The sequence below is a fragment of the Notechis scutatus genome, chromosome 3, assembly GCF_049901735.1.
Source record: "Notechis scutatus isolate UNSWTSFEM ecotype Mainland chromosome 3, rNotScu1.2, whole genome shotgun sequence".
NCBI lineage: Eukaryota > Metazoa > Chordata > Lepidosauria > Squamata > Elapidae > Notechis > Notechis scutatus.
The window spans coordinates 176,027,782-176,053,204 of NC_142011.1; the positions used below are offsets into that span (position 1 = coordinate 176,027,782).

At 36.3% G+C, this 25,423-nt stretch overlaps 1 protein-coding gene and 1 long non-coding RNA gene across 10 annotated transcripts in view; one reads left to right on the forward strand and one right to left on the reverse strand.

The window, feature by feature from the left end:
• The first annotated feature begins 1,083 nt into the window (after window positions 1–1,083).
• Window positions 1,084–22,851, forward strand: RDH10 (retinol dehydrogenase 10). 3 transcript variants are annotated; one of them, XM_087961872.1, is made up of 7 exons: window positions 1,084–1,243; window positions 2,414–2,666; window positions 4,274–4,509; window positions 16,121–16,219; window positions 18,067–18,212; window positions 19,326–19,457; window positions 21,630–22,851. In XM_087961872.1, the coding sequence occupies exons 2-7, from the start codon at window positions 2,516–2,518 to the stop codon at window positions 21,751–21,753; spliced, it is 888 nt and encodes a 295-aa protein (XP_087817998.1). In that variant the 5' UTR covers window positions 1,084–1,243; window positions 2,414–2,515; the 3' UTR covers window positions 21,754–22,851. The 3 variants fall into 3 exon arrangements, with proteins under 3 accessions (XP_087817998.1, XP_087817997.1, XP_026547462.1); XM_026691677.2 differs by lacking the exon at window positions 1,084–1,243 and having other exon boundaries at window positions 1,664–2,666; XM_087961871.1 differs by lacking the exons at window positions 1,084–1,243; window positions 16,121–16,219 and having other exon boundaries at window positions 1,655–2,666.
• The window catches only part of LOC148131493 (uncharacterized), a 155,564-nt gene continuing 144,749 nt past the window's right edge, over window positions 14,609–25,423 (reverse strand). For 5 of the 7 annotated variants that reach the window (XR_015748951.1, XR_015748950.1, XR_015748949.1 and 2 more), the window contains 2 exons: window positions 18,403–18,454; window positions 14,609–16,370 (listed from right to left, as the gene is read on the reverse strand). This is a non-coding gene — a long non-coding RNA (uncharacterized LOC148131493). Of the gene's footprint in view, window positions 16,452–18,402; window positions 18,455–25,423 lie in introns of all 7 variants that reach the window. The other 2 variants (XR_015748947.1, XR_015748946.1) reach the window with 2 other exon arrangements.

Below are 25,423 nucleotides of genomic sequence, written 5' to 3' on the forward strand. Positions count from 1 at the left end.
TCTCCTTTTTAGACAATCAGAGTGTCGTCTAAATATAAATGACGTCTACATGGAATAGAATACAGTATGCCATCCTTACTGTATATATGACCCAAGTTGGTTAAGTGGGGCTTTCTCCTAAAGCTTTTCCCAAGTGCCTTTTTCACTAGGCTACTATATGGAAATTGGAATACTTCGTGGTATTCGTAAATCCATTACATGGATTTACGTTCTCTTCTATTTACTCCATGTAAATTACAATGTCCGTGTACGAAGAGCATTACGTGGCTGGGTTTGAAAGAATCTGGTTTGTTTTCATTTGGATGAAAGACTGGCCGGAAGTTTGGCAAAGGCAATCTTCTTTCGTTTTACTGCCAAGTAAATGCGGACTGTCCATCGTGTCATCGGGAATCAAGCTCCACTTGAAAGATGCTGTAGTTTACAGTAGATCCTGTTCAGTACGAGTACAATGGGTCAACTGAATCCGAAGCATCGGAAAGCCTAAAAGACGAGAGAAAATCCAAATGCTTATGTAAAAACTACATTCCCCAGCATACATTTCAACCTTAGGAGGGCAAAAGAGTTAAAATGGAATTACAACATGCTACGGCAGCAAGTCTTTCTATATAGAGGCATTACAGTCAGGTGCATTCTGAAGTTACATCATTTGGACGGTTAGGAATTTTGGTGTCTGTAGGTCACCTCCTTAACTTCAGCCTTCCCAATCCAGTTGAATGTGGCCGGTGTGGCGTCACATTCGTACAGAAATCCTTTATGAACTTGATCTTTCCCAATGTTTCGTGTCCGTATGTGTTATCTCGGCCGTAAATTCCATGGGAAATCACTGTTTTGCAGATGTCGAGGAAGTTTATAGGAGTAAATCAACTTTAAATGTCCTCCAACTAATTTGGGATCGGATTGATCAGATCTCCGGTTTTGGGGGATGATGATGGGGAAAAAAATGACACGTCGAGGTGATCCTGCGGACTAGACGACGGAAGCGGTTTCAAGTAGAAAGCAGCGCGCCTTCTCCACTTGTAAAGAAAATTAGGAGTTCCGCTCAACAATGTTCCCGATTCACATTGTTTCCGGCAGGGTTAGTCTTTACCGGAAAACAGCAATCTCGAGCTACTTAAAACCCACTCCTTTTGTTCTGGACTCAGATTAACAATCTGAGATACGTTTATGCGATGGTAACTTTTGTTCAAAGATGGCATAGAATTCTTGACGCTAAACTAAGTCCCGGTTCCTCTTTGTATACATTGTAAGTATTGCGTGAATTTAGCCACGGGGACTTCTACTCCCTGGTGACACCATGGGGCATGGTGCTATAACTCTACTCAGGTGTCTGTTGACTGAAATGGGAGTCGCTGCCAAAGGACGCGCGGCTAGGCTTGTTCGCCCACTTCTGGGCCGAATCCGTGGACGGCGCCAAACAAAAGAAAAAAGCCGCGAGCTTTTTTCTCGGGGCTGTTGGTAGGGAAGGTCCCGCGCGTGACGGGCTTGTCCGCTCGGTCCAGTCCGGGCCGTCCGCCAAATTGCGAGGGTGGCGCTGTTGGGCGAAAATGTGTGGGGAGAAACGGTTCGGAATGCAAAGTGGGCGACGAGGAGGAGGGGGCCGGGCTGCGAAGCGCAGACGGAGGGGAGCTTGGGGGCGGGCTGCCGTTCTCGCGCCGGGGCTATATAGAGCCCCGAGCGGTGGGAACATGCTCACTTAGCGGGCGCTGCGCGGAGCCCTGGCGTAGGCGCGAGGTAAAGGTTGCAGGTAGGGCTGGGGAAGGAGGCGCGGAAGAGCGGCAGCAGCTCCCGTAGCAGCCTCCTCTTAGACTCCTTCGGTATTCTAGCTGAAGCCGGCAAGGTGGTCGCAGCTCGCGCCCTTTTATAGGGGAGCCCAGCGGTGCGCGAGCGGGTGAGGCAGGACGAAGGGGGATCCTTTTATCTGAACTTGTACTTTGCTCCTCTACTTTGCCGACTTCCCCTCGTCGACTCGCCGCGCGTAGGTTTGGCTTCTCCTGCAGGAGAGGCAAGGTGGGCCGTTAGGTAACAGGGCTTGTGCTCGCCGCACAAAACAAGCGCTGAGTCAGAGGCGGGGAGGAGTTGCACTCCCTACAGGTCCGTCCCGGCCAGCCAGGTGTCTTTAGAGAGTGTCCAAAGTGTGTGTGTGAGAGAGAGAGAGAGAGAGAGAAACTCTTGCCTGCCTCTCTGAAGAGTGGGAGCCACTCTCCCGAATTGCTCTGGGCCAGGCGCGCCAGAACGGGCTCTTCCTGCTTTTGACTTTTCGAGCCGGTGCTGGGAACCCAGCGCGTTCCCTCCTTCCCTCCCTCGCTCGCGCCGTCGCCAAACGGGGCTCCCCGAATCCTCCGAGGCTTCTCGGTCGAAGGGAGGCTCGGCAGCCATGAACATCATCCTGGAATTCTTCGTGGTCACCTTCAAGGTCCTCTGGGCGTTCGTGGTGGCCGCCGCCAAATGGTTCGTGCGCGCCAAGGAGAAGAGCGTGGCCGGGCAGGTGTGCCTGATTACCGGCGCCGGCAGCGGAATGGGTCGGCTCTTTGCTCTGGAGTTCGCCCGCCGCCGAGCACGCTTGGTCCTGTGGGACATCAACACGCAGAGCAACGAGGAGACGGCGGGCATGGTGCGGCACATCTACCGGGAGATCTCGGAAGAAGCTGTGGTCGCGGCTCAGAAAGGTAACGGGCTTGACTGAAGGCGGGCGGACCCTCCGGGGTTGGGCACTGGCGCATGAGGCGGCCGCCAAATAATCCAAGTGGGCAAGAAAAGTAGGCATCGAGCCTTGCTTCGTTCAAAGGAGGAAAATTGGACTGTGTGGGTATCATTAAATCCTGACCTGAGGTGCGCTGAAATGAGAAGGGGCGAACATTAGGAGTATGACCGCCGCGGTTGAAACTATTACTCTTGGTAGTCCCAAAGGTGCCTTTTCACGAGGCAACTGAACTGTTTGGTTCTTCTTTCATCCAAGAAGCTTCTTCAGCTTCTTACTCTTACTCTTATTCTTTATTCCTATTCTTATTCTTGATAGTGCTTGGAATAGACCTTTCCTGTTTCACTAAGTTCAATGTATATCCAAATGAACCTTCAGAAGCAATATTGTATCTAAGCTTTCTTTGCTTAGAATAAAAATATTCCAGCGCTAAGGTAGGGATAACGAGATGTTTTGCAAGAGACATTTCCACAAGTCACTAGGAGGTTCAGTGAGTTGTGTTGCTGCTTTGTAGCCTCTCCAGCGTGACTTGTTCTGCTCTTTAAGTGCTGCAGACTTGAAAATATTCAAAAGTTTTGGGTTTAGAAGTGGAGGGTGGAGGAGAAGCATTGAAGGGTATTCTTGAAACTGTGGCTCTTAGGGAAATATTCTCCATTCTTGCCACCCAAGAAGTTTAGGAATTTGGGCATTTTGTTCAACTGACTGCAGCTGATAGCATTGTATCATGATGCCTCTTAGCTATATGTATATCCTTTTATTTTTATTCTGTTTTAAATGTTTCATGATCGTTTGCATCCAGAGTCACTGGTTGGAGATGGGTAGTTGTACAAATTAAATAAATAAATTTCCATGTCATTCTACTCCATGACTTTGAATGACTAAAAGACACCGGATAAATAATTGAAAGTGTAAGGGTTCAAAGCTTACAGAAAAATGACAGTGGTGACAACAGAATTTGTTTCTATCATAGTAGGAGCTAGGCTTTTTAAAATAGATTATTACAATTTAAGAAATAGACAGTTGCTATAAAATAAGCAAAAAGCGCTTATGTCAAGTGTTTTTTTTTTTTGACATAAGGTTGTAGGAAGTGGCATAATTTTGTACAATGATATAAATAATTTTAAATAACGTTTAACCTATTTAGTAGGAAGTCTTAATAACCAGTAGCAGTTATTCCCAGGTAAATAACTTAGATTGCACCCTGAAGAAAAATTAATGGTGCTCAATAATGCTTGTTTCTGAACAAATATGGAAAGAGTAGGTCTACATATCCCTATTGAGTTTGGGGCGTCTCTGTTTCATTTTTTAATCAGTAATGGTGCATTCTTCAGTTGTGTTACCTTCCATTTGGCATCAGTAGATCACTGCTGAAGATTAGCACTATAGGGCTTGGTACTTCATTGTTTTAGTATGTAGTTGTCACACTTTATTTTTTGGAACAGGACTAACAAGAATCTTGTCAAACTGGGTAGATTAATAATTGCCTCTTATTTCCTGGTATGGAAACACTGAATATATATTTAATTAAATTCTTATTTGTCCCTCTCCTTTGCTTTTCTGGATTTCTGTAAGCAGCTGGGCATGGCGAAGAGGAAGTGCTACCTCCCTACAATTTACAAGTTCATGCATACACTTGTGATGTGAGCGACAGAGAGAATGTATACAAGACTGCTGAGAGAGTCTGCAAGGAGGTTGGTGAAGTCTCAGTCCTTGTGAACAACGCTGGTGTTGTTTCCGGCCACCATCTTCTGGAATGTCCTGATGAGCTTATTGAGAGGACCATGATGGTTAATTGCCATGCACATTTCTGGGTAAATATACTTATTTCTAGTGAGATGACTGTATGACTTGGTTACAGGAAGCTCTTATATTCTGAAGATGAACAAGGCTATTTACTTATACTTAATTCATTTTCATGTTTCCATTTTTGCTTTGTCTTTTCTTTTAAAGTTAAATGATGTTTAAAATTAGTAACTTTTTTTGCGTAAGACTGTAGCTTCAAGATGGTTTTGCCCTAGACTGTTGTGCCTTCTACCTTTTTGCTGATCTTTGTACGCAGTGAGTCTGATCCATAGAAACTATACTGCTATGAAAATAGTAATTAGTTGTTTGTCAAACCAACTTCTCTCCTACAGTTTTCAATAAGGGTTGGGAATGTTATAGATCTTCTAGTTCAGAGATATTATTATAGAAATAACATTCACTATTATATCCTACAGCTGGCTCTTTAGAAGTTGTAATATATTTAATGTGTTATGACAATGAAAAAAGGCATTTCTTTTTGAACATGCTTACAACCTATCTGATTTGTCTAGTTGGAACTCGTTACAAGAAACTATTGTCTCAAAAACATGAAGCTTCACTACTCTGACTATGATCATTGCTCAACAGAATATTTTGTCTTTTGAGTAGTAGCAGCTGTCTGAAGTCCCAAGCAGAAGTGCATTTTAGCTTTGTTTTCAATCACTGGGCTGGTCGATGTTTAATGCTGTATTCATAGTCTACTTTCTGCTCTTTTGCTACTTGCTACTTTGAATGACTGTGGCTTTCACCACCTATACTGGCATCCCTAGAGGGGCTTACTTCCCAGGTAAGTCTATAGCCAATTGAATCTAAAGAGTACTTGAGTAATGGAAATGGTTCTTTGGCCCTCTTTGCTTTTTTGGCAGTCTTAAATCCTCTAATGTTGAGAATGCTTTTTTAATTTCTGTTACTAACAAGTATCATTTCATTAAATATGATTTTTTTAATGATTCACACACCATTATACAGTAGTCTCCATCAGAGAACCTGCAGTTTTGATATAGTTTGTAGCTCTTTGCTATTGAGAATCTTAGAATAGAATAGAATTCTTTATTGACCAAGTGTGATTGGACACACAAGAAATTTGTCTTGGTGCATATGCTCTCAAATCTTAAATAAATACTGAACATAGGAGAGAAGATGATCCTTTTGTCAAGCATACTCTTTAGATCCATACTGTATCCTGTTTAGTGACTTGATCTAAGAGCCCATTTCAGCACATACCAGTTGCATAATTCAATGACATTTACCTTTAGTATTTTACAAAGGGAAAGTATTGTAATTAGAAACTTTTTCTGCTAGAAAGATAAACATCCAGCTGATATTTAAAAAGGCAGAAACAGTGCTAACTTCACAAATTTGATTAAAGAAAAAGTATAAAAATGAGAGGCATTGTCATTTATTAAATTCCTGAATTATCTTCATTTTGGTAACTAAATTATTTATAATGTGTGGTTTAAGGAATCATTTCTACATCCCCAACTAATAGAACATTTAGTTGTAATCCTATAAGAATTTATTAACAAATAAGCACCATTGTGGTCAACAGAATTTGAATAATGTATGTAAGATTATTGCAGCAACTTTTATCTATCCTTATTTCTTTTTCTCTCTGCTCTGGAGCAATAGTGTTTTATTTGAAGCAGACAGACCTAATAATACACTAAAAATGACTTCAGACCTTGTTATACAATTTTGTATAATTTTAGTTAGCTACTACAACTTCATTAGTTCTATGTATATGATTTCTGTAGTTCAATGAAAATATCTTTTGGAAGAAATTATTTTCTTATGTGGATACTTAGGCATCTCTTGCTTTCCAATCCAAAATACCAAGAGTACAAAAACAGTTAAAACTAAAGAAGTATGAGCTATTGACATCTGCTACTGATGATCATAAATACACGTTATTTAGTATAGTACTATAGCAAGTCTTTATTATGTGCATAGTGACAACAATTGGTCGTCTACAATCTTGAGTTCCATTGTTGATTAAGCTACAATCTTTATTCCAAAGAAGTTGGGTGATAGACCAGGCTTCCACTCATCTATACCACCTAATAGAAAGGAGGGTTTCTGCAGATTTCTTCCCTTGCTCTGCACAAGACCCCCAGAATTATTCTCATAGGAGAGTCACTGCTTTTTCTGTTGATGGGTGGCTTTCTTCCACAAGGAAGACACAATGGTACACAATCCTTAGTGTTATTTTTAGATGCAGTGCCATTCATGAAGTATTTTATTAAATACATGGGATTTTTTTAATGGTGCTTACAGTTGTACTCTACATTAGAATTCACCAGTCTTCAGCTATTTGTAAACATATAATTCTCTCACTGTGTCAAGTGAAAAAAGATTCCAGATCTCTTTTTGGTCATGTTTGAAATCCATTATGACCCCCTCATAATCTGTTCTTTAAAATATTATGCTGTGGTAGCACAGTGGTTAGAATGCAGGCTGACTCTGCCCACTGCCAGGAGTCCAATCGTGCCTGGCTCAAGGTTGACTCAGCTTTCTATCCTTCCAAGGTGGGTAAAATGAGGACCTACACTGGGGGAAATATGCTGACTCTGTAAACCGCTTAGAGAGTGCTATTATGTATTTAAAATGTGATGTTCTGTAATATGCATTTCATCTGCAAACCAATAAAACAGCTTAATGTATCTCTAGCAAAGGTAAAGGAACTAGAACTTTTAAAACACCTATGCACAACATTAAATATATGTATTTGTTTTCATGCAAACATTTCTACCCCATTGAGCTTCAAGAATTGTAACACTGTCCATCTACTAGGATTATTCTTTCTTAATTATAATATGAACAAGCAAAGGTCTTGGTGGTGTGGGGTAAACACTATTATTCTTGTAGAAATATAGTTCAAAATAGGGCTGCTAATGAGTCTAACAATTTCAAAAGCAATATTAAGTACATCTTAACTTTGTTCATAATAGTCCATTCTAGTAAAGATAATGCACATTAACATAGTTTTTTTTAGTATCAGTATAGTAGAAAATAGTTTCGAGTAGTTACTGTCTTCATGCCATGCTATGATGCACCTTTGAGAACATAACCAACTTGATTTTATATATACAACATTAGAATAAGCAGTGCACCATATGTTCACAATTTTTTCCGATGTGGCTGAAAAGTATATCTAGTTATTCTGTTATTGCCTTATTTATTGCTTAGACTGCCTTAGAATCTGATTCATCAAATTTTGTTTTAGCTAATCTACTTTAATCTCATGCTGTACAAAATCTACCCATTATATTTTTCAGGGAAACTCAGAGCTATTAGTTGCAATTATTGGTTAGCATAATTTTTCCTACCTCTTTAACAGGATTAGCAGTGAAAGTATACTACCAATTCAAGTGCAGTTTTAGATGAAATTATTGGATCTTTTAGTATTCATTTTATGTATTTATCATGGTTAAGATTACCTGAGTCATCCTGGTTTTACATACATCCTTCCCAAAAACTGTTTTCCAGAACTAGTGTTGATATGTATTCCTAACAACACTGGGATTGAAATGAATGGGGAAATTCATATAAGAAAGAAAAAGGAATGTGGGCCCTTGTGACTTTCCTGGTCTCCTAATCTAAGGTTTTATAGACATTTTTACAGCTAAACTAAAAAGAGCTTTGGAGTGCCCTGTATAATATCAACCCATATTTAGACTGTGTACATTATTTCTTTATCCTTTCCAGAGAAAACTGAGATGATTCCAAGGATTAATTTAAATAGTCTCTATAATGTTCTGTATATATAGGAAAATGCCCTATAGTTTATTAAAGGCATGTGTTGAATTCAGTGATAAATAGTGGCTCTACTTCTGTGCAAAAGTTTAAATACAGACCAGTTAGCTTTTTTAACATGCTTTTAAGTATGCCCCCAAGTATCTTTTAGACAATTTTTCTCATCTCTGAATTTTAAAAATGGCTGGAAGTAAGTGTATTTAAGTTGTTTCAGTGTGTGCTTTTTCATCAGCAATCTTAACTCCAATTTTTATATGTAATAACTCAGCAAGCTTGTCCACAGATATATATCTTCATTTTATGTATAGCTTTGAGCACTTAATGTACAACCTCCTCATCAGATGCATTATTTGATCTTTGATTAAGCTTGAATTAAACTAAGTCAACTAGTGCTATACATCAAATCTAAGACTTCAGGTACGCTTGTTGAATAGAAATGGAAAGCCATGAAAGCTGATGGTTAGTAACACTCTTTCAAGTTGATAGAAGTTGAAGTCTTTGGATACTCAATTGTGTGCTTGGATTAGTTTGCGCTAGGTGCTTTAGATTAGCAATAAATAGTTGGAATGTAAAGCCCAAATATGATACCGTATGTAATTATATATTGCATAAAATATATACACTGAGCAGTTCATAAGAACTCCTTAGGAGTGAATTTGTTCATCATTAAAATATCTGATAAGTGGAAGCTGGCTTTTATGGCTTGCATAGCTTTAACTCATAATTCAAAACATTTTATACCTTTGCTCCCTATTTATGTAGTTTTGAAAGGCCCTTTTTTCTGATTTTTTTTCCCTTATCAGTCTCTATTTGCAAAGAATTAGATTCAGTTGACCAAAGTAGTATTGTGGATCTCACTCTTGTGATACTCAACAATGGTATACAGATGACACTACCTTAAGTTAAAAGAAATGAAACTTTCTATCTCCCTTTTATCTATTGTGGTTGTCTATGGCCCTCCAAACTCTTGAACACAAGTTTTCTTCCCCAAATTCTCTCTTTGGAGATGCCAGAATTGAATGTACATATTTTCACATATCTACAATATGAAGATAACATAATAGTATCTGTTGGCAACAGTTTATTTTTTCAAATTTGGAAAACTTCCTAATGCCATAGCAACTGTAGGCAGCATGCAGTATTAAAAACAGGTTATAACCATTTTTAAATGACAAGGAAAACAACATTCTCTTGCACAATGCACTCACACATGGGGCCTAGCACAAGGCACAAGGGGGGAAACCATGCTTCAACAGCCCGTTCCATATCACTTTTTTGGACTTTTTTACTTTTTCTTTTGGAACAATCTTCTGTTGTAAACTTTATGAGATCTGTATCTGATGACAATCAGACATACAGAAAGCTCTGAAATTGAAACTAATGACCTATGCTTTCCAAAAGTGGGACTATACACTAGTGTTCTCCATTTGATGACCCCCAAATGCATTCAAATTGCAAATTCCAGTGTTTCCTACCAACTCTATCTTTATCTATATCCCCAAAGATTTTTTTAACTTACTATTTTTTCTTGTCTGCTAAAAATTACTTTTTACTCAAAGAAAGGTTTTGAGTAAAAGGTATTTTTGTTATTGTTTCCAATTTTTCCTTTTTCTGTATTTTAAAATACTTCTGTTACATTCTTCTGCAGTACTTAATAAGGTGTAAATGCTTTTCAGAATGATTCAGAAAACTTTTAAAAAAATCAATTGGTGATTCCTTGTAATGAAAAGCAATGTAGAAATTACACAAAATTAACAGCAGAAAGAACTAACGTATTCTATTTTTTAACTTTTTTAGGGATGAATTTCCTTATTATAGTAAGATATGTGCATATCCTGCTTGTTCCCAGAATCAAATTAAAATGAGAGTGATACACTAGGAAGTATGTGGCATAATACATCTGGGAGCAATATTTTTCTTTTGGGGGTGGGGATTATGAATAAGAAACTTATTCTGTCACTAGCTCATTATATCAAAGATGTGACATTTTATTGTCACCACTTGGCCTATATATTTAACTTAATCTACTCATTACAACCTAAGTCATTTTTGGTCTGGTATATATTTGCATACACTGATTCAATTTACAAACTGTTCTGTTGAACATAAGAGAGTTTTCTTCTGAAAAAAGTATAGAATGGTGTCAGATTTTCTTTCCTAGGGCCATCTCCAATGGAATCTTTTGAAGCAGAATAGAAACTAACAGGAGGAGCTGCAACAGGGATTCCATTCTCTTGTATTTACAAGAAGTCTTTGGAACATTTTCGTCCATAAATGGAAAGGACAATTCAGGTTTAAAACCTTGATTTCATTTCAACTTCTAGATCAATATTGTACTTTACTAGCATTGTATAAAAGTGATGTGTCTCATTCTTAGATGTATTGCAGTAACCCCTTGGATGTTTTCTACCTTAGTAGAGCTACAGAGCTAGTAGGGGTCTTCCTTTCACTGTTCTCCATCTCAGTGAGGCCCCATGCTGGAAGATGCCAGAGGTATAGCTGGTCCAGCATTCTTGCATCTCCTGGGATCAGCTTATAAAGATTCCAGAAGCAGGACATGAACACAGTAATGTGCTTACATTTCTCAACAATGGGTATTTAAACCGAGTCAGATGGTAAATGGCAAGGTTTAAGTATTTGCATTACTCATTGAATTTTAACCAAATGGTAACAAGCTTCAGTGCTAATTGAACAGAGGTGAAGAATTTTCACAACTAGAAATTGAATGTGTTAGTAGGTGAGATTTAGGATTTAGGTGCTAGGAAACTTCTAATGTGTAATGAACAAGTAAAGACAAAAGGTGACTTTTTTGCTGGAACTCGATAGTTTAAAAAGCTTTTGATGTTTTCTTTGTTGTTCCTTAGTAAAGTCTCTGCCAACTTTCTTGTTTTCCTTCCTTTAACATCGTGAATTAAAGTGTGTGAGAAATATAGAGACAAAGTTTGCTAAATCCTTAATTTCTTAACACATTTTCCATTTTGACTTATTTGTTTTCTTGATGGTAAATAACCTGTGTAGATTGATTATGTGTCATTGCAACCACATAGATCTTTTCTCCAGAACAAAATGGGTGTGTTTAATTAACTTGTAAGGCTTTTAGTCTTTGACTGGAACTCTCAGAAGCTGTTGGAAACCAAAGTTTCTCAGGTACGATTTAAGAGAATTGTGGAATTGAGACTTGTAATATTTTTCTAGGGCCCTGTCCTTTACATTAATTCCACAATTCTCTTAAATCGTACCTGAGAAACTTTGATTTCTGAGAGTTCCAGTCAAAGACTAAAAGCCTTACAAGTTAATTAAACACACCCATTTTGTTCTGGAGAAAGATCTATGTGGTTGCAATGACACATAATCAATCTACACAGGTTATTAGATTATTTTAGTTTGGATTGTCTGCCTGATTTGATACTTATAGCTGTTTTTATAGAGGTTTTCTAGGCCATTCACAGACCATTGGGGGTGGGAGGCTAATATAATTGCATTATTATTATAGTTATTACTGTACATTGACAACATTTTCTATCTATCACTTATATATATGGATCCAGGCAGATCCACGCTGCTTGGATCTACATACATATTATGCCAATACATAACATCATAGGTCCTTGGGAAGAACTCAATGTGTGTGAAGGCTAATACCATCTGAAAAACTGGCAGATGTGACTTTACATTGCTCTGTTTACAGTAATAATGGAAAATACTACATGGTTATATATTTATATTTGACCTATACTTTCATCCTTTATTTTTCCTGACAGTTGAAATGAAGATTAGATTGACCAAGATGAGATTACTTGACAGGCTAGCAAAGCCTTGCTTTAAAGCTCATGGTTTTCTTAATGCATTTATTGGGTTTTCCCCATTTTAACATTTCATATTATCGAATATACAGTCAATAACATAAAAATACCACAGTGCCATTGACTCGTATAAATCCTTGTAGTTTGCTAAAAACAATTGTACTGGATGTAAATGAAAGAAAATTTTGTGATACTGTCTCCCAATACCAGTGTCTTAATACAGAATCATAATTCCATATCATTACTACCATTTATATTCTTCCGCTTAATAGCAATAAGATCTGAGTTTTCTTGACACACAAGTTGGCATTTTCTTTTTGTTAGACATAGTATACAGAGTTCAAAGCAATTTCAATGCATGTATCAAGGAAATTCCTTTTATGGCTATAAAAGCAGTTGATCCAGTTCCTTTGCAACTGTGCATAGAATATGGCTAACGGTTGTTCTCCCGGTTGCTCCATTAATAGATACTGGTATTGGAACCATACTAGTTATATCACTTTATAGACTTAAACTTGGTTTTGCTCCATATTTCATTTTTTTATTCATATTTTCATATTTCTCAGTTGAAATTTTAGTTCTGTGCTTGTATTATGTTGTTTTATCCTTTCACCTAGCTTTCTTGATATTTTTAAAACTAGAACTAAAGTAATAATGGAGCAGGATATTGGAAACTAAGTTTTTCATGAATAGAAATTCCTTAGTCCTCACCTCATAAAACAATATATTTGCTCAGTTTCATTAGTTTCATTAGGCTTTCCCCCCTCCAGAAACTTTGTAAGACTAATGTAGCAGAAATAACTCAACAGCTCTTTTTTTAAAAGTAAAATTAAGGATGGTGACTAAAATTATCCCAATGTTATGGAAACTTGGCTGCCTCTAATAATGATGCTAGGGTATGTTTTTAAAATGATTTTTTTGATGATAGCCAATTCATAGCTTCCCTCTAAATCTAGATTGGTGCTTTTTCATATATTAGCTGCATTTCTCCTCCATTTTAGTCAAAGACTCAATCAGGAGCAGGCTGAAAAGTTTGGTGAAGTGGTTAAAATTAGAAACCAAAAGACTGTGAATTCTAGTTTTCTCTTATGCATGAAAGGCAACCGAGTCGCTATTGGTGAGTCTCTTAGCCCAACCCTGCTCATAGGTTTCTTGTAATTAGGAGGCAGAAACATACATATACTACCCTGACTGTACAAAAATAAAAACAGGATATAAATCTTAGTGAAACTGTGTTTATGTGTCTCTATTCATATTGCAAGTTGAAGTATATAGTGTTAGGGAAAACTTTGAGTCATAAAAGGCAAAATTGCTTCATTAATTTTATTGATTTATTTGGTATTATTTATGAAATAAACACCATTTTTTTCTTATGGTAATATTGTATGCTTATTTATAATTGGATTGTAAAATGTTTGTAGTGCAATTCTTCCTCAATGTATTTTTTATTTTATTTTTCAAACTCTCACATACTTAAACAAGTATTAAAACGAGAGTTACTTAAAGAGATATTAAATCAAACTAGTAGTCCATTTAGCTCATTATTGAAAGGCAGCAATTGTCCAAATCTTCTCACATATTCAGAAATTGAACTTGAGATTTTCTGCAAGCAAAGTTTGTTCTTTCATGGCAGTCCTCTGCCTCATTGTGTATTTTACAAGCAACTAGGCAATCATTGGCTTACAATAAGTTGTCTTTAATCATGATTTAACAAGCTTGACTTTAGAGATTAAATGAAGTAGATCCTCTTTTCTTTCAAGACACATATTTGCAGATACCTTTTGCTGTAAATGGAGTGACAAGCACAAAATAAGAAACTCTATACTAAATTTGTGAATACAGAGCTGTGCATAGAACTTTGTATTAGTTGCCAAATCTGAGTTTTCAGTATGATATATCCTTTTTGTAGTTTATAGATCCAGAGAAATTATTTTAAAAAACACTGATTTTTTTTGTAAAAGTTTCTAAAACAAAGGAGCATCTATACATTTTATCAGCTGCTGCATCTGTTTATGTTGACCAGTTGGGCATTCAGTATTTTCCAGTCATAACTTCTGGACAGGAACTGGGGCAAACACAGGCATAGAACAAGAAGGATTTACCATATACCGTCTTTCTAGTTTCAGATCGTTAACAAAATGAATACTCCAGACATTACTGGTGATATCACATTTTGTTTCCATAATATATATTTTAATTTCATAATTTAAATCTGGAGCATGCAACTTTTAAACCAAGTGCTACACTTGTATTGTATTTTTAAATAGTTGAAGTAAAATGGGGTGAGAATGAAAAAGCTAAATTTGATTTTATGTCGTCGACATTTAATTAAAATTGAATAGCTAATAATACATATTGTTAAACTGCTTTAATATTGTCAAATCATGTGCTTGTTACATTCCCTTCTCTTACATTAAAAATTGCAAGTTGATAACAACTTTGCGTATGGACCTTAGATTTTACATTTCTAATTAATGTGACTACCTGCTCTGCAATAAGTTTTTTGTTTTCAAGAACTCCAAAGGAAGATGGACAGATCACACAAGTAAGGTTAATTCTGAAAAACATATTTTAATCAGTAGAAGCAAGAACAGAACAACTTTAATCTTCTGTCATCCAACAACTGCACATAAAATTCTTTGTGTGGTGTTCAGAGCTCAGTTAATAACTGCAAGCAAAACTCTGGTTCAAGGAGCATGTGAAAATTGTTAAGTCATTTCTGAAAAACAAAGTAGTTATAAAATGAAATTAGATTGAGTCAGCTGTTAGTAAAATTATTTAAGCCAACAGTTATTTAGAGAACTCAAATGGCAGGTAATTTAAGTTGGGGAGGACAAGGGAGAAGAATCCACATGTGTGTAGAATTGATGTATAGCAGTCTAAAACTGAGCCCTTATTTTGGCTTACAGATACAATCAGTTTGGCAGAAATGCAATTCTAGCACATTATCTCTTACTGCAAGCACATGGCAGCTGCAATGTGACACCTTATAAATGTTTTACTATTTCAAATGGATTTCTGTATGGGGAAGTTCATAAAAATCCACAGAGGCATATCCAGGTGTTGTGGAATGAGATTATAAAAGAAACCTTGTGGAGAGGTTGTTGTTGTGTACTTGGGTACTGGTAGGAGGGAATTGGCTAAATGTTGATCTGAGAGGCTGCAAATAATTATAAATTTTTAAATGCAAACAATAAGACAATCTCTTTGGGAAAAGTTCCTGCACTGTAATACAGCTTTTCACTCATACAGTAATGTGTATTTATGGATATGGTCACTGATATCTAGCAGAAGAGATCTTCAGAAATTATCTCAGTGCTCTATAACCATTTTAGAGAATGTTCCTCCCTTTGAATATGTCCTCTGTCTGAAAGGCTGATCCATGGTAAACCTCATTTTAAAGTAATTATTTTAAAAAAGTAAGGCTCTGGAAGCTGTCATCACTATTGACTCAGAACATTACAGGCCTTTGATTATGATAGCATTTTTATCTGAATTATAGTAATTGTTTTTACATATGCATCAAAACATTTTAAGTAGAGTTAGCTTCTCTCTTATCTATTTAATTTGATGACGTGCATGTTTAAGAGATTAAAGTGCATTTTCTGTCAAGAATCCTGATATCTATTATGTTTATTCAATATTTGTTGAGTAATCCACAGTTGGATATATTCTCCCCTCCCCCAGCTGCCAAATCAAACGAACTATTTTACATTATAATTACACTTAGTGCGTTAAATATAGGCTTAGTTTTTCGTAAAGTAATCCTATAGAAGTGTGACAATACAATAACTGAATATTTTCAGTAGACAATTAATTAGAACTACATCCTATATAATTTTATGTAAAGCACTTTTGTAAATTGATTTTTACTTTTTGCTTCAACAACTTTACTTAAAATAACTTTTATTTTTAGTTATTTTTTGCTTAAATTTCCATCTTGGTCCTGAAATGAAATAAGGATATTTCAGATTGGAAGTCTGCTTAAGTTTGACAACTTTGACTTACCTTTGGGTCAGCTCATTAAAGATTAAGGCATTATTTCTTGTGTTCTTCTTTGCAGACCACTAAAGCATTCCTTCCCAAAATGTTGGAACTGAACCATGGGCACATTGTCACTATTGCAAGCTCTCTTGGCCTCTTTAGTACTGCTGGAGTAGAGGTTTGTTCAAATTTCTTAAAGCATATTTCTTGCATGTTGAAAGAGTTTGCTTTTATCATCAAGCTTGGTGTGCAAGATAATATGTGCAGCACTTGGGCAAAACAATCCAACTTTTGAGGAATCCATCAGTCAGGAGTAACTAATTTAGTTTCTTTAGAAAACTAAATCATCAGTGAATTAAAAGCAGTAGACATTCAGATCTTTTATAGAAACGTTTGTTGTAAAGCTATCACTATAGAAGAAAAATAAGAAAAAAAACAGCCCTTAGTTTATGAAATCTCAATGATATGAGAATTAAATTTAGTATCTCAAAATATTATTAGGGTATATTATAAATTATAAATCACCAACACAAATTTGTTCCTATTAAATGGCAGCATATCTCTAGAGGCTTTATCTAGTGCTGGGAGATGCTAAGAAACAAACCTTGTCACTGAGCCATGTGTCATTTGAGGATTCTAGATGTTGTAGCAATAGCAATAAGACTTATATACCACTTTATAGTGCTTTACAGCCCTCTCTAAGCGGTTTACAGAGGCAGCATATTGCTTCCAACAACCTGAATCCTCATTTTACTGACCTTAGAAGGATGGAAGGCTAAGTCAACCCTGAGCCTGGTGAGATTTGAACTGCCAAATTGCAAGCAGCCGGCAGTCAGCAGAAGTAGCCTGCAGTACTGCATTCTAACTACTGCATCACCAGAGCTCATTGTAATAGAGCATTCCTGGTTCAAAAGACATTTCCAAAGATATACCTAGATTTGAAGTGAAAGAATGGATTTGATAGGAATTAGTAATTTGGTAGAACTAGAATTGGTAACTGGGAGAACTAGAGCCATTTCTCCTTCCTTCCCTTTTTCCTTCGTTTTCTCTTCTTTATTCTTTCTTGAAAAGCACAATTCAATCGTTACGCCTTTGTTGTTGCTGTTTGTTTGTTTCTAATATAATTATGGTTACATTTTTTCTGGCTATTGATAGGAGATAGCAGGAAGATGCTAAGATAAGGTGATCTGTTGGCATGTCTATTCATCATGTATTGTCTTTAGAGTTACCAGCTTATTTCCTCTGCATCTCTTTGTTGCTTAAGGTGCTTAAAACATCTGATCAAAAGGAGGACATTTCTTATTTTAATAGTGAAAGCAACTGGAGTCACAATGGGATGGAACATTGTGGGACACTGCCAGTGGGACAGTCTTCTGTCAGGGATGCTTCAAACTGGATTCCTCCTATGATCATAAGGGTTGGGCTCAGTAGCCTGAGTGCAACTCTGGTTCTATATTTGTCCAGGATTAATTTTAGTTGGGCTAAAGAAGGGATAAATTAATAAATGTTAGTGTTTTAATCTGAGGTATACCTGACTTTTGTGTTGTAAGCTCCTTCCTTCCCCTGCTTCTTCCTTCTTTCTCAGTACCCTGTTATTGAAGCTTCCTAAGTTTTAAACTAAACTTTATACTATGGATTAAGATTCTGATTTGTCCTGATACTGCTCAGCTACTGATGTGAACAAAGTCCAAACTTTCCAGTTTTTGGAATCAAAACCATTGAGCAAATCTAAGAAACAAGATGCTAGTTAGTGGCTGTTTCTCCAAATTGCCTGAGGTAGCTCTTTTTTCTCTAAAAGAAAACAATGGCTGAATTGAGAAGTGGGTGGGGTTTTTTTTAAATGCTGCTTGAAAGGCAGAGGGCTTTTTATTTCTTCAGAAAGCTACATCAAAGAATGTTGTTTAAGTTTAATTTTTCAAAAAGACATTTTTATTTAATAAAAGTAAGATGATCGGTTTAAGTCTGTTTTTTTTTTTCAAAACTCTGTAACTTGTTTCATGCTTGTTTTTTATATTGCCAATTTAGGATTATTGTGCCAGTAAATTTGGAGCTGTGGGATTTCATGAGTCCCTGAGCCATGAACTAAAGGCAGCTGAAAAAGATGGTATTAAAACAACACTGATTTGCCCTTACCTTGTAGATACAGGAATGTTCAGAGGCTGCAGAATTAGGTAAGTAGGCAAGTTCTCTAAAAAAAATCTATATACAGATAGTCGTTGACTTACAACAGTTCATTTAGTGACCATTCAAAGTTACAATGGCACTGAAAAAGGGGACTTATGACAATTTTTCACACTTATGACCATTATAGCATCCCCGTGGCCACATGATTTACATTCAGATGCTTGATAATTGACTCACATTTATGATGGTTGCAGTATCCCAGGGTCATGTGATCATCTTTGGCAGCCTTCTGACAAGCAAAATCGATCAGAAAATCAGATTCACTTAACAACTGTGTTATTAATTTAACAACTGCAATGATTCACTTAACAAATGTGGCAAGAAAAAGTTTAAAATGAGGCAATACTCAAAACAAATTTCTCACTTAAACAGCATACATTTTGGACTCAATTATTGTAATTTGAGGACGACCTATATATATAAAAATAATGCAGCTATATCAAATACATTACATATAGCATCACTCTACTTGCATTAAAAATTTCTTCATGAACAAAATCATAATAAAAATATCTATTATATTTTCTATCTTATATAGAAACATGGTCTAATATATTTGAAAATATATTGGATCGGATTCTAATGTAATGTTTAAAATAGTTCATTAGACTCCCATTGCTAGTTCACCACCTATGGTTCTGCTGTAATTGTAAGGTATTATTTTTAATGTAGCATAAATGCCTCTTATATACCTTGGTTATTATTTATATGATATATATGGAACCTTTTAGATTAAAAGGCATTCAATGTTATAACTCAAAGTTAAGTCTGAAGTTTGTAGTCATATGTGACCCTTATTATGACTCATATCCTAAACAATTCTAGTTTTATAATTTCTTCTCTAGGTAATTTAATTTGACTTCATTATTACTATTTGTACTATGCTACTGAGTTCCAACTATAATGTATAGTACTCTTATAATGTATATTATTTGTCTTAATTTTTGAAGGTGCATACATTGTGGGGATGATTTGTACTAAGCAAGGACCTCATCCTATTGAATTAGTAAAACAAACATGCTTGACAGTGTATTCTGTCTTTATGTACTTTTTATCTGATATATTTTTAAAATGTGGTTTGTTTGTTTTTATTTTTTCAGAAAAGAAATAGAGCAATTCCTTCCACCTTTGAAACCAGATTACTGTGTAAAGCAAGCTATGAGAGCTATACTGACAGACCAACCTATGATTTGCACACCTCGTTTGATGTATATGGTTACTTTAATGAAAAGGTTAGATCTCAGTAAAATGTTCATCTTTTAGAAATAAATGGGCAATCAGATTTTGGGATAGATGTCCAGCTCTTCTTTTAATTAACTCAAGTATTATTGCTTGTCAAAGAAAATGTGATAGCACAGAGAGGTCCAGGAATCTATAATTATTCATAATTTATGGGATTGATACAACCAGTTCTCAAACTTGGCACAAGGCAGTGTTCATTCTATAAAGGAGAATATTTGTAGCTCACGGTTGAAATGAGAAGTCCTTGATGCTCTCTAAGCTTGACTGCTTTCTTGCAGATGTTTCATTACCGAAATGAGGTAACGTCATCAGTGCTAGACAAAAAACAGCCAAGCTCAAAGAGCACCAGGGATCCCTCACTGTTCATTCTTTCTGTCTTTGCTAGCATTGTTTCCTCTTTATTAGCAAAATGTACGAAGTAGAAGTCCTTCACCATCTACTAGAGATTTTTTGGGGTAGTAGCAGACATTGCATGCAGATTCTTTCAGGTGCAAATCAAGTTTCTACCACTGAACTACTACAACAGCTCATCAACACAGGAACATCAATAGGGCAATTGTATTTCTTTTGAAGAAATAGAAACACAAAATAGACTTCATTGATAGTTTACCAAAAAGGAAAGTATCCAAAATTTTTGAGCCTGGAGAATAATAAGGGCACATATTCTGGCCTTACTGGCTTAAGAGGCATGAATTCAGCACAATTATAGTTTTAAGTTCCATAGAAATAAATAATATCTAACTAAACCATTTCCAATCTATTGCTGATGAGTCCTGAAAGTTAATAACTTCATTTCGTTTATTTATTTGTATCTCACTTTTATTACTATTATAAATAATTCAAGGTGGTGAACATGTCCAACACACCTTCCTCTTGCTATTTTCCCCACAACAACAACCCTGTGACATAAACTGGGCTAGGCTCAGATCCCAAAGATGCAAACTTTGTTATCAATTATAAATATGAATAGATTGCCAAATACTAAGATCATGTAATCATGTGTGGCACAGATGGCAAGAAGTGTATAGACCTTAAAGCAAACTTTCCGAGTTAACTTTGAACAGCCATCAAACAACTGGTTGTAAGCTGAGAATGACCCATAACAATATTGGTCCCCTCCCAAATATGTTTGGAAGGAATCATAAAAGTGAAATTAAGAAACAGTGCATCGCCTTAATCAAAGGCATCTGGACTGTTACATTCTATGATATTCTCCCTGTTTTGATTTTATGGATTATTTATTTCTTGGAAAACCATCTTTATTTTCAAGGAACTTCACAAATCTGTATAAAGTCTTATTAAATTCCTCAAGGGCTCATACCATTTCCAATTGTTGAGGTCTCTAGATACAGTGAAAATAGAAACAGTAACACATGAAAACAAAAGCAAAGTATGAAGGAAAGAAAGAATGAGGCATAGCACAAGTATTTTGAAGTAAAAAGAATGCTAGTAAATGTTTCGATGTGAGGCCCTTTTTGAGTATGGAATCCAGCCAAATGGTCCTTCTGGTTTTTTGGCCTTGATGTCTTGAGTAGTATTAAAAAAATTAGCTAAAAATGAGTAAAATTTAAGAAAGGAAATACATACTGGTTTTAAAATAGGTAAAAGTTTGATGAATTGTTATTGATAAAATTACTGTATTACTCTACAGAGGCATTGTCAATAACTCATTAGTTAAAATAGTCAAAAATGTGTGCAGCCAAGACCAAGCCACCCTGGGAAGCATTATTCAGTGAAAAATAGCAGGGTGGGTTTTGTGCTTCAGAAGAAGCCCTTTAATTGTCCATAAAACACATTATAGACCTGTACAGAATAGTTTTATTAGCACCCAGAGCCTGTAACTCTTTGGAACAATGTTAGGATTTGCACTATTAAAGTGCAAATTTTGACTCTTTATATTACATTCAAAACATTTAATAATAAAGGATGCTTTCATTATTTTAGCCTTAGGAATTATTTGTTCCTGATTTGTTGATTTTGTAGAAGAGAAGCAAAATTTTAGAAACTTAAAAAACTTTCTATCCTTAGCCTGTCATATTTGAGGGAAGCTGCTCTAGATAGTATTTTAATTTTTCACATTTGTTTTTGCAATTTTGAAAAGCAAATAATAATCATTCTTATCGCTATATTTATAATCCTGTTTATCTATTTCCTTGTTTTAGCATCCTACCTTTTGAAGCCGTTGTGTGCATGTACCGGTTTTTGGGAGCAGACAAGTGTATGTATCCTTTCATTGCTCAACGAAAACAGGCCACAAATAACAATGAAGCAAAGAATGAAATATAACATTTTATAATGGACTGTTATTTGTAGCAGAATTATTATCAAATGCTAGAACTGTATTCTGGAGTGCACTTGCATTTAGCAGGAGCAACTGTTAACATGTTATCATGACATTCTCTTGGATCCTATACCTGAATAGTGAACAGGAAAAACATTTTTTTTAACATATTGTATGTAGAGTAATCAGAATTCCTGAGAACCATGACAGGCAAATTTATAAAAAGTAGTGGTCACTCTTGTTCTTTTTAAACTTTATTAGATGTACAGTAATATGCTACTCTTTTTATAAAGAGAAACTTTGTATGATTTCTCTTGAGATGGTCATGCAATTAGACGATTCAATTGTTTCATCAATTGTTCATTTTCTTGTGAAGTTTTCATGGGTTTTCATTTACGTTATGTAATGTAGCAGGGCAATGCTTCAAAAGCTCACTCAGTCTGTGTGGGATAATAAATTTTAATTAGTTTTTATTTTTCAATGTTGCATATATTGAACCTAAATATGTCTTCATTAACAGGAAGTTTGGAATGCTTTCAGAATGGAAAGTCATAATCCATACCATTTCGTTCTGTTACTTAGATAAGAATTATATGGCTTGTATTTAAAATCAACCATTATAAAAGCCAACTTTAATGGGAATGGATAGGCATACAGCTAAATAGTCTTTCTAGACTAGATAGTGAAATCCACTTACCTATCATTGATTACTGTCCAATAATCCATGTTTTTCCTTAAAATTCAAAAGCAAATTGAGCTAAGAACAAAAATATTGGTCCTCCTGCCAATTGTCATATTAAAGAATTACATAAACAAAATGTAACATTAGATGCAACTTGACCATTAGAAAAACTGTAAAATGTTTTTTTAATTGCATTATAGAGCAGAAAACATTTTTTTTACCTTTTTTTGTAAGAACAATTTTGTGCCTTGAATTTGGTGAACTGTATTAGTAGAATATTGTAAAGGTGAACTTCTACCTCTATATCTAAATGTATACCATTCTTTTGTAAATTTGTTTTAAAAATTGTGACTTTTTTTAGAATGTCATGTTAAATACTGACCAACTTTTGTGGTTATTAAAATTATCCACTTGTTCTTTATGACATAACTTGGTTTGATTTTTAAAAAATGCTGTTCAGGTTGGAGGTACTTTTTTATACTAATTATGTTCCATTTCAACAATATGTGTTTTTATATTCTGTTCCTATGGTAGTAACAGTGTCAAAAATATAGTTGTAGTTAATGACTTGGCCTCTTCAATCCTGATATTTCCACTATTTCCAGTGACTTTTAGAGGAGCAGTGCATTAGTTTCCGAAGGGAGGGTAGCTTTAGTATGTACTGTTGTTCAATTCTCTACAATATGGATTCCATTGCATATATATTCCACAAAATTCAGATCAAAGTTTTAAAAATAAGAAGCAGCTGTAGCAAACTACTGAAATGATTATCTTTATCTTACACTCTTCCGACAAAATGAATTTATATACAGGAATTATACAGACAATGCTGTATATTTCAAACACTTTTTCTGGCCACTATGAAGCACTATATTCTGCTATCCAATAAATAACCAAAATTAGTTGACATGTATGATGGGAATTATTTTTCCCAGCTTTGGTTCGAGTATGGCTATTAAGTTCCACCTCTGTCACTGGAAGTTTCCTGTTGCCCGTTCTACAACATGATTTTTGTCATGTCAAAATACATGAATAAATTACTGATACAGTAGGATTATTCTGATATGGTTTGCTATATCTCTGTTAGGACATGTAAGAGAGATTACCTTCTGAATAATATTTAGCACTTGGTTTAAAAGTACTGAATCTCTGTCCAGAAAAAGGGAAAATCCTTCTCAATTCAGTACTAATCAAATACAAATTTATTTCTTAAGGTAACAAAGAGATTGTAAAAAAAAAAAAAGATGATTATATGTTAAATATTCAAAGCAGTCAATATTTTAATGCATAAAAAGCTAACAAATTGTGAAAGGATATTATTAATGGATATTAATCAGAAAAGAGAGCTAGCAGTGCCCAAACGTAGGTCTTCTAAGTTCAGTTCTTCTATTACATGGAATTAATACTTGGTTCACACATTATATAAAGCCATAGTCTGATTAACTATAATTTGATTAAACCTCTTGACTAGATTTGCAAATGTGTTAAAATCAGAGTTGGGCAACTTGTAACCCTAGCTGTGTAGCTGGCTCTTGAAGACTTGTTTTTTTCCTAATAGTTGCAAGAGTCATTTCCAATTACTTTGATATATTTCAATTTCCACTATTTTGAAATGGAGACCACATGGAAGCTGTAGCACAAGTTTAAAATGCACTTCAATTCTTATTTTATTCACATACCTTAGATGCTTATGGTCCTGCCTACTGTACTCCCTTAAAATCATTAAGAGCAATATCCTGGCCAAACGGCCATAACCACCATCTCCATGACAGCATTACTACCTTACATAAAGATTCTCTCAGCAGGTTTTCCATTGTCTCAGATTTTAAGCTATAGTCTCCATCCCATTTTGAAGAATAACACATATACCACGGGTGTGAAAACTTGCAGTATCATGTTGCCATCACGTGATGTTTCACAACATGTTTCCCTTCATGGAGCTGGGGTAGACATGGCCTGCACATGGTGCATTTGGCATATGGGCTGCCAGTTTAATACTCCTGAAGTATACCATTCTCCATGCTCTTTTTTCATACATCACATTATTCACATCAAGATAAAATTGGAAGATTGTATGAGAGAAATTTTTAAGTCTCCTGCCAGGTAGATCTCTTGACAATTATGATTAACAAAGTCACAGTTCCAAACAACAAATTGTTTTCTGGAATTCAAAAAAATGATCAGATTTTATACATATATACCGTGTTTCTCATATAATAAGTCTGGATCTTATTTTTTTTTGAGCCCCGAAAAAACGGCTAGACCGTCTTTTCAGGGGTGAATTAATTTCTCCCCTGCACACCCTTGCTTAGAGCGCCCTGCGGGCAGCCACGCCTTGCCACCAGCCGCTCCTAACAACCAATCATAGAGCACGGAGAGCTCCCTACCCCCAAGCGCCTTTGCTGCAGACCCGGGTATGGTGTTGGTTGAAGGCCGGGTTGGCGGGCAGTGGTGGTGTGGATGTCGGCCTTGGCAGGGCACTTTAAATTGTGAGAACTTCGGCACCCGCCACTACTGCTTCCTCCGCCACTCTTGCTTTCCCTTCGCATTCCTCCTCCAGCAGCATTTCAGCCGCTTCTCGGGCGGGTGAGCTGCCTCGGTAGCTTCCACGGTTCCCGCCAGCACTGCTGCTGTTCTCTCGCCAGTGCTGGCAGGAACTGTGGAAGCTACGGAGGCGGCTCCCCTGCTCGAGAAGCAGCTGAAATGCTGCCGGTGAAGGAATGCGAAGGGAAAGCAAGAGCGGCGGAGGAAGCAGCAGCGGCGGGCGCCGAAGGTCTCGCAATTTAAAGTGCCCTGCCGAGTGACCCGGTCTGCAACCAGCACCATACCCGGGTCTGCAGCAAAGGCGCTTGGCAGGGGTAGGAAGCACTCCATGATCCTCCATGATCGGCCGTTAGGAGCGGCTGGTGACAAGGTGTGGCTGCCCACGGGGCTCTCCTAAAGGCAAGTTCCCCCCCACCCTCCCCCCAATTTCACGTTTTAAAATAGGCCTA

What these genes read in the sequence shown, in the direction of transcription:
- RDH10 (XM_026691677.2), top strand. Translation starts at nt 2,375, where the DNA reads ATGAACATCATCCTGGAATTCTTCGTGGTCACCTTCAAGGTCCTCTGG. An exon ending in ATTGCCATGCACATTTCTGG is followed by an intron (nt 4,510 to 16,120) that starts GTAAATATACTT and finishes TCTTCTTTGCAG; the next exon opens with ACCACTAAAGCATTCCTTCC. An exon ending in ATGGTTACTTTAATGAAAAG is followed by an intron (nt 19,458 to 21,629) that starts GTTAGATCTCAG and finishes TCCTTGTTTTAG; the next exon opens with CATCCTACCTTTTGAAGCCG.